Consider the following 10,000-nt stretch of genomic DNA (forward strand, 5'->3'; position numbering starts at 1 on the left):
AGGAAAGCGTCATGGTGATCACAAATGTGTTTCATGTGAGTATAATGGACAGCAACACATCACTGTTGGACAAATAAGTTCATACTCACCCAGCTACAGTATATCTTACTGAGACTAGAGCAGTAGTGCTCTTCAACTATGGTCCAGGAGACCCAAAGGGTATTCAGGCTTTGGTTACAGCCCAGTACCACCACACCTGATTCACATCATCAAGGTCTTGATGATCAGTTGATTCATTGTGTCAGGCCTGTACAAAAGCCTGTACACAGTGTTAAGACTAGGATCAATGGTCCCCTTCCAGCCAAGTGTTGTAACAAGCAGGGTATTTGACTGTCCTTGCTTTGTCTCTGTATGGAGAAGATAAGAGATTCCCCCATATCGCCCCAAACTACAGAATGATGAGGGTCAAACAGATTATCCCCTGGAGAGATTCAGGATGACCTCTGACCTGTAGAAATAGAATACCATGAGAGAATATCCCAATTGCAGTTTATCTATCTATCTATCTATCTATCTATCTATCTATCTATCTATCTATCTATCTATCTATCTATCTATCTATCTATCTATTTAATCATTTAGAGTAAGTCAACATTTTGATATGATTTTCTCAAAATACACGTTTAACTGCTGTCAAAGAAAGAATGCAAGATCATTGATCATTCTAAACACACTCTCTTTCTGAGAACCTCCCTCCCTTCCTCACCCCATTCTTCCCTTTCCCCCACACACCCACCCTATCCCTGTCCCTTCCCCAGCTCACATGCATGCAGAAGCGCGCACACATGACCGCATCCACAAGCCAACTCATAGAGAAATAAGCACACACATGCATGCCCACACAAGCATAAGCGTGCATGTGCACTCGTACACACACACACACACACACACACACACACACACACACACACACACACACACACACCTTCCTGTAGAATTGATCGACTATTTCGTCTCAATCCATCTCTCCCTCTGTTACTTAGCAACCAGTGCCCCAGTGGATCTAAAGGTTGTGGGAGTTTTATTCCAGTGTATTTTTTAGTAAATAAACAAGATATTAGTAATAAACATGTCAAGAATCAGCACACGCATGCTGTATTCTATATAGAGAGTGTTTGTATTAATTATGTTCATGATTTAATATAGTGATTCCAGAAGTCTGAACACTGGTTGTCGCAATTAGAAATATTTGTAATGTAAGAAATGTCCCGAACAGGATCTAAAGTTTGAACAAAATAACAAAGTACTAAGTCAGCTAGATTAGGATATTATAAAAGAAAACCTAAAACATAGGCTAGCAAACGGCAATAGAGGAAATGGATTATATGCAGAACAAACAAAAAGTTGTAGAAATATATCTAATTTCTAAATCAACTAGAATTACTTCCAGGGAAATGTATTACTGCAATGATTGGATTGGGGATATTTCACACCACAATCAATCAATGAATCAATCAATAAATCAGCCATTCAGCAGATCAATAAGTGAGTGGATGGATGGATGGCTGGATGACAGAACATGATAGGCTTGGTATAACAACATGGGAGTTGCAGGCTAGCCCTCTACTGCCACTTCAACATACCCTCAGTGATATCACTGAAAGAAGAGGGACATTTGATCATCTGAAATTAGCAGTGCATCCACATGCATGGTTACTGCTTCTCATACTATTCACATTCATGTCCTTTTTGCAGTTTTAATCATATCAACATCTGGCAATTTAATATCTGATTAGATAATGATGATATGATATAATTGTGAAAATATAATGATTACAACTTTAACACACGTGCGCACGCACACACACACACACACACACACACACACACACACACACACACACACACACACACAACACACACAGTCTGTTGGAGGCTCAAAATTATGATTTGGCCTATACATAATCAGTTTACAGTAGTGTAGATTGGAAGGTCTGTTGGTACTGATACAAGTGAACAATAAGCATTTGTTGTTTCTGCAATATAGAGAGACAAACCTACAATATTTTGATAACAAATTCCTCAAGTTTAAAGGGGCCTTTATGATTCACTGCTCAATTAAGCAATAATTCGTAATATCACATCCCCTGCAAATTATTCAAATAAATCAAACAAAACGGTTTTAGAATACCAGGGTGATTAAAAGGAGGCTGCAACAATTTCTATTTAGTTTAATGAAAGTAATGATTAATTGTAACAAACAATATGTTGTGTTGAACGGAAAAAGCCTCTTCTTACATTGAAATAAATATGTAAACAAAATTAACCTACTGTAATAAAACAAGTGTTGGATTGTGTCTTTTAAAGTGCAGTAAAGTATTTGTTCTTAATCTTTTTTAATGTTGAAGTGTATAAACAAGTATGCATAACACACATAAATAAAGAAAAAAGAAAAAAATGTATTTCGAATGGACCAAAATATATTTTTATTAGATTATCGAATAACATTCTTCTTGCATATTAGTAGCTGAGACTTACTGTATTCTGTGGCTTGCAGAAATCCGTTATCTAAGGAATTCAGCAGTTATTCAAATAAATCATTAGTTGTTTACCTAAAACAGATCCATTCAACAACCTCTGGATGTCTATTCACCGGGTATTGATTATCAATCGTATCGAAAGGAGCCAATATGTAGCCTATGTTAGCCTTTTCATCCTGGAACCCAACGCAATCCTTATTCACGTCCAACCAACCACTACCCCAGCACTCCTCTGTTTGATGAAAATACATAATATGACTTATAGCTTATATTTACACAGTAAGACGATAAAATATGTGAAAGTCATAATTAATCGTCATTACTTTAATTGTCTCTCCCAAATCACACTTTGTAGGCCTCCAGCCTTGCATATGCCTTCGTGCGAGGAGAATTTTGATAAATTCCCGTGCTTGGCTAAAATAACTAAAATAGATTTCAGATGGAAGGGACTGTTTGCTGTTTAGAAATGACCATGACGGAGATTGAAGTGCATAGGAATTGGTCAATAAATTGACCGAATAAATCAATTCTGAAACTTGGAAAAATCATCACATTTTATGTCTCCAAGATGGATATTGTCCAACAATGGTTTAATCTAATAGTTGCCTAATAACTTTCTACACAAAATCAAGAAAATACACAATATTACGCCTATAATTTTGAACCTACTTCTGATTAACATTTATTTTCAGAAACAATAATAACAATCTTAATAATAAAGAAGATCATAACAATAATTACATTTCCCGTCTTCCCGTTTTGAAAACGGTCTGTTTGGAGACTATACAAGGGCAATCTGTAATTGGTACATATATGTTTGGACTTCTAAGTGAATTATATAAAGCCATTGACTCTTGAAGAATACAACTTCGAATATACCTCATGAGTTTAGTTCAAGTGTCTAACCCCAACAGAACCCAACATATAAGACTAATTTCACCCATTGTTTGTAAACAATGCAATTGCCTCAAAACATGGTAAAAAACTATAGTTTTGATCACATTGGATCGTTCTTGCATAGTCCTTGCATGCATAGCTCTGTCTATGAAATTGAGAGTGCTTATATTTCTCCAGCCCCATCCCTCAGCTGTTTAAGTGGCACATTTAATACTTAAAAAAAAGTTCAAAGCCAACCTTTATAATCAATTATAACAGTTATAAAGGAAATTCCAACATTCATTAACATCCAAACATTCAGTAGCCTAGACTAAATTAATTTGAAGACCTATGTAGGCCTATACATCTAAGCAATATTTTTTATTTTCCATTTGCTTATTTTCCTGTCAACTTTCCGTAAGTCGTAGTATTATTGTTTTGAGGTCCTATAATTATAAGATGTTAACATATTTTCACACAACCCGACAGGTGAAAGAAATGTAAAAATGCATTTCATGACATCTTCGGTCACGGTTTTGTTGATAAATATCGGAATATTTCCGGAAAATGTATGAATTACTTTATATTTTCAACTAAATAACGTCACACCTTTCAGTCCATCTATGCTATAATAAAGGATATATAAGAAATCCAAACATGAGTAGATCACTTGTAGCTTTGGAATGTTTCTGACCGAATCAATGTGGGCTAGCGTCCTATGTGAGAAGCAGATAAAACAAACTGCGTGTTACACATCTGTCTGATAAACACAAGGCCTAAGGGTTTCACTGTCACTGAAAGTCACTGTCCAAAATTCAAGAGCAAACGAAAACAAAAAAGATTTCAAAGGTTGTGGGCTCGCTAATGACCTGTATCACAGGCCTATGTTTGTCCCATTAAATTAAGACCAAAAAGACAGAAAAAAGGCAATATTTCTCTACATTCCAGAAGTCATGTCGCACGGTACAGATTATGTAACTGTTCTATATCTATGACAGATCGTTTGAAACGTTCGTAGTTCGTTGAATGGGGTGTTGGGAGATACTGTACAATGTCAAATAAAACATTTTGTATCTAAAATAATTAAAACGAACATTTTAAAATAGCCTGTGCAGGCCTATATGCCATGGATGCCTACGGGGTTAACATTTCAGACTGTTTAGATAATCGATACGATTTGTGTGATATAAATACAAAGTCTAAATATATAAACCAACCAAAAGGTGTTTCATTGTGGACATAAGATTAAACATTTCACTGGGCCTACTTGTTGAATTTTCAGGTCCTTTCATTATGTCTGATGCCACATCTAGCATAGTATTCGATAACCTCTATAAGTGATCCAGTAAAAGCTTAGTCCATCTGAAAAGCGTGATAAGCAAAATCCTACAGGTCCATCATGGTTTACGGCTGAGCAAGTTGTAGCCTATCGTGACCCACAACTTCCACAACTTCCACACACACACACACACACACACACACACACACACACACACACACACACACACACAGCAAATGGTTTGTATATTAGCCGTGTGAGTTGGGCCGGCGAGCGGTAGTGAACATCCATCACTACCGCCGCGCCTCAGCCAATACCACGGGTGGCGATCCGCTGTGCCTGCCTAGCTAACCGATTCTTTGGCTACCCAATGGTAATTTATTTCCGATAGCGGTGCCCATCAATAGAGGGACAGTAACCCAGGGAGACACGTTCAGCCACTGTCTGCCTTTTTGGCTACTTGTGTGAAGTGAGAAATTAAGAAACTTCTCCCGTTTAGGCCAGTATAGCATACAGGCTACAGCTCCGCAGGGAAATAGGCTATCTATTACAAGCATCAATTGGAGAAACATTACTTACAAACTGAAGCTATTGTTATCTTGACAATAATAATGGTACCTATAATATACAAACTAATAGCCTATCGTTGATTTAAAATAGTAATAATAATAATAATAATAATAATAATAATAATAATAATAATAATAATATAAAAACGGCAATTTATGATTTTATTGTATAAAATAATAATGCAATATAATAAGCAATGGGCCTGTGGGAGGTAATAACACGGTATCAAATAAAGCTGAGCTTTACCAGTCTGTCCTCGAAAATATCCTCATGGTCACTTCTCCAGTAAATACATATTTGAAAACAATAAACTGCCTGTAGCGCCTGAGGAACTGTTAAGGCATCTAATAGAATAAATAACGAGCTTCTTAGAAAAGGTTAAAGGTGCAATCTGTAATTCAAACAACAACAAAGCGGGCTCCCACCCACTTTTTTGGTAAACAGCTTCGGGAAGCGACTATACAGTGTTTGCACGAGTTAAACAAGCTTATATTTTGGATTCTGATGTGGTAAGGGAGTTGAACTAAGCTCATGAGGCATTCATGAGTTATATAGCTATATCGCCTATCATGAATTTAAAAGTCCAGAAATTGATGTACTAATTACAGATTGCACCTTTAACATATAGCATGGGCTACATATACTGTAGGGCCTATCTATAGCCCATTTCTTTGAGATTCAGCATGCTCGATATAAGTGAGTGAACTTCAGAATGCTGAACTCAGAAATGAACTTCAGAACACAAAGCACCTCCGAATGGAAGATGCTTTCCTCTTCTCCTCGCCCTGCGTGCTAGGATCCTAACTTTCTGACCTCCTTCATCCCCCACCCCCCTAACCGGGTCAGGCCCCATCATTAATCTCTGTCAGTCAATACATCGACCAGGTTTATCACTAAGCGCATAAATGCAAAACCATTCACTCCGTGGGAAAACAAAGTTTATCTATAAAGTGCACTCGCGTCCAAATGTGAATTAAATCCTAGTTGTGCGATGACACCATTTTTTAAATTGTACATTAAAATATGGTAACACCCCATCTCTCTTTCGGTCTCTCTCTATCACACACACACATATACACACACACACACACGCACACGCACACGCACACGCACACGCGCGCACACACACACACACACACACACACACACACACACACACACACACACACACACACACACACACACACATAATTCGAAGAGACGGTTGGAGCGATGTGTATGTCTTCCATCTCCTCCTTCATACTCAACACAGTTTGGTCTGGGAGAATTCATCACGGGAGCAGATGCGCGCACCCGCACGATATTTTAAATACACAGGAGCGCGCTCCCATACACACTGACACGCGGCTCAGCCAGTTCTCAGTGGAAGCGCTGTTGGACAAGGGATGAGATATAGACTATACGAGCTCCTATTCACAGGACACCCCGTGTGCAGCCAAACGTGGACAAGGAGATGGACGTTATTTACCTTCCCTGGACCAACAAAAGTGACCTACAAAACCATGTTGGATTGACTGGAGAAGAACTCTAATCAATGGATTGGCTTTGAAATCGTTTGGTAATATTATCGCTCCAGGAGGGCGAGAGGGAGTGAGCGCGCGCCTCTGTCTCTGTCTTTGAGCGTGGGTTGAAAAGAGCGAGAGGAGAAGGAAGAGAGACAGAGAGGGAGGGAGAGGGAAAGGGAGGGGAGGGAGGTGGGATTGAGGAAAGATATATTCTTTCAGCGATGGAACTCACGATGGAAAACCTTGGCAACCTCCACGGTGTCTCCTCGCACGCACAGGCGGGGGACCTGATGAGCTCCTCGCACGCGAGGCAGTCGCTGTCCTCCGCCTCTTCTCATCGGAATCTGGTGTCTCATGCGCACGGCGCCCGGTCAGCGATGGTTTCTAGCATGGCTTCGATCCTGGAGAGCACCGGCGGGGACTACCGGACAGACCCCTCGCTGTCCGGTCACCTCCACCCGGCCATGAGTATGTGTGAGTCCGGAGTGAGCTTCAGCAACACTTACACTACCCTGACCCCTCTCCAGCACCTACCTCCTATTTCCACGGTCTCCGACAAGTTCCACCATCCCCACCCGCACTCTCACCACCACGCAGCCGCCCATCAGCGACTCTCCGCGGGAAACGTCAGCGGCAGCTTCACGCTGATGAGGGACGACCATCGGGGGCTGGCGTCCATGGGTAATCTCTACGGCCACTACCCCAAAGAGATGTCCGTGTCCAGCATGGGCCATGGGTCCCTCTCTCCCCTCTCCAACGGCCTGGGCTCTTTGCACAACTCCCAGCAATCGCTTTCAGCCTACGGTCCAAGCGCTCACCTCTCCTCCGATGCCAAGATGATCTCTCCCGTGACGGGCTTCGAGTCCCACGCTGCGATGCTCTCCCGGAGTGACCAGGAGCACCTGGCCAGGAGTTTAGGAGGTCACGGACACGGCATGATCTCCAACCTCAACGGGATGCACCACCACCCACATAGCCACCTCCACTCCCAAGCCAACGGGGCGGCGATGCTCGCAGAGCGAGAGAGGCACGGTCCCGGTGCCGGCCAGGGAGGTGGGTCGGGCGGGCAGGCGGAGGAGATCAACACGAAGGAGGTGGCTCAGAGGATAACAGCCGAGTTAAAGCGCTACTCCATCCCTCAGGCGATATTCGCCCAGCGGATCTTGTGTCGGTCGCAGGGAACCCTCTCGGATCTTCTACGGAACCCCAAGCCCTGGAGTAAACTCAAGTCCGGACGGGAGACCTTTAGAAGGATGTGGAAGTGGCTCCAGGAACCAGAGTTCCAGCGGATGTCCGCTCTTCGGTTAGCCGGTAAGATGTTATCCTTTCCCTCCCTCATGCATTTTTCGTAATAACTAGGCATGAAATCGTAACCTATTGACGCTTTGCGCTAAGTGTATAGCCTATAAGTCAAATAAACCCTCCCTCTTGATCAAAGGTTATTGATGATAGCCTAGAACGCGCTGAGGAACGAACCCATGTTGTAAAGGGAAAATCGCAGCATGAACTAACTTGGGAAACAAAACAACAACAGATTCAGCACCGTGGACAGCGCCGTGGATTGAGAGCAACAGGAATAGGCCTATAATTACCGAGTCAGGAGAACAGATTCAGAGCAGTCTAGATTCAGAGCAGTCTTTTATTCAAAGTTTAGAAGCATATCTCACATCAACGCAATAACACAATTCTTCGATCACATTAACAGCAAAACGACGACATCACATCTCACACCAGAGGCTTGGAGGCTGTCTGTGATCAGTGAAAGTGATTGCTGCTGAGGCAAATGCACTCTGGCAAAGCTCTGTCCCTGTCCACGTACAGTAGGGATGATATAATACTACTGTACATTACAGTACAGACTTGATTCACACATGAATTAGAGCCGTAGGCCTCGCGCTCTTACTCTGGGCTAACTCATTGCCCATGGGCCAATAAACTCAATGCGTTTAATGTGTTCTTGACCTCCGCGTCAGGCTGTAGCACGCCTGTGTCTGTTGGTTTCTGGCCTAAATTATGGAAAGTCAATGGGTTCTAAACATGTCGCTCACTTTCTCTCTCTCCCTCGCTCGGGCCTCTCTCTATGCTGAACGTGCAGACGTAGTGGCGCGGGAGGAGAGGAGAGCGCGTCAGCGGGGCCCGTGACCCCACGGCTGCCTGATCAATACGACAGTTCCCACTCTCCCTTTTAAATGTGGCACACCGATCGATTCTCGTATTGGAGCTGAAAGACGGCTATAACCGCACAGCCGCGCCGGCTTTTCATTTAGCCTGCTTTGTAGTTAACGCTCTAAATTTAGAACACCACATGTTGTCCTGCCACCATTGGTTGCTCATCCCACTGCTTTGCAAGCTTTACGAACATTCCAAATAACATAGGCCTCTCAACCGATCAGATAAACTCCAAGTGAAATAAACCACATGAAAATTAATTGGTCCTTGGTAAATGACACCATTTTGTCACTCATCGAAATTGAGATAAAAGGCCTTTATCCCATCCTTTGATGTTCCTCAAGATCTCTGAACGCTTTCTTTTATTAATTTCAAATACCATAGGCTATTAAAACAATGAGTAAGTCACAAGAAAGGCTTAGGAAAAAATAAATAAACCTTTTGATTATGACTGCTGAGAGAAGTTTAAGTTACTTTTGTACATTTGGAAACCAATAAGTGCACAGGCATTTCACAAGAACCGTAAATATTTCTCATAGGCCTAAAAGAAAAATTAAATCATACAAATTGTAAATACTATTTTTGTAATGAAGAACTATTTTCTCAAATGTTTTGAATGTTTCAAATGGTTTTTTTTTCCCCAAAGGAACTGAATGGAACCATATTCAATTCTATTGTCACAGTGTATAAGAGGACACAACCTCACAGGCTAAGATATATTACCTTAGCCTATAGGAGGTACTCTCTCTTCAAATCCTCATGATGAGGCAGGACACAGGGGCACACAATGTGTAAATATTCTGAAATAGCCCTCCCTTCATCATCTCCTTCCCTAGGGATGTTATATCTAAAAAGACAAAATGTAATAGCAATAATTTGCTTCTTTGCTTCTCGTATGAGGATGTTATTTTGCAAGGATTTTGGAAAAGTACTTTATCGTTGTTATCCTTTTCACTGAGACATAACAGGGCATGTGGGATGGATGCTCTCTGTACCTAAGGCCTAGGATCCCCTCTCAAACTCATGCTTTCAACTGTATTTGTAAGCTATTAACTGCACCAATCTAAGATGAAACAAGGTCTGTGTTAACTGTAACCAAGACAACTCATAATATGACAGGA

At 41.5% G+C, this 10,000-nt stretch overlaps 1 protein-coding gene across 1 annotated transcript in view; it reads left to right on the forward strand.

The window, feature by feature from the left end:
- Positions 1-6,931: 6,931 nt before the first annotated feature.
- The window catches only part of onecut3b (one cut homeobox 3b), a gene marked incomplete at both ends in the record, with an annotated part of 12,931 nt that continues 9,862 nt past the window's right edge, over positions 6,932-10,000 (forward strand). The window contains one exon of the mRNA XM_083689814.1: positions 6,932-8,021. Within this exon, the coding sequence (XP_083545940.1) occupies positions 6,932-8,021 (1,090 nt within the window). The remainder of the gene's footprint in view (positions 8,022-10,000) is intronic.

This window comes from Argentina silus (assembly GCF_951799395.1).
Source record: "Argentina silus genome assembly, chromosome: 18".
In the NCBI taxonomy this organism is placed as follows: domain Eukaryota; kingdom Metazoa; phylum Chordata; class Actinopteri; order Argentiniformes; family Argentinidae; genus Argentina; species Argentina silus.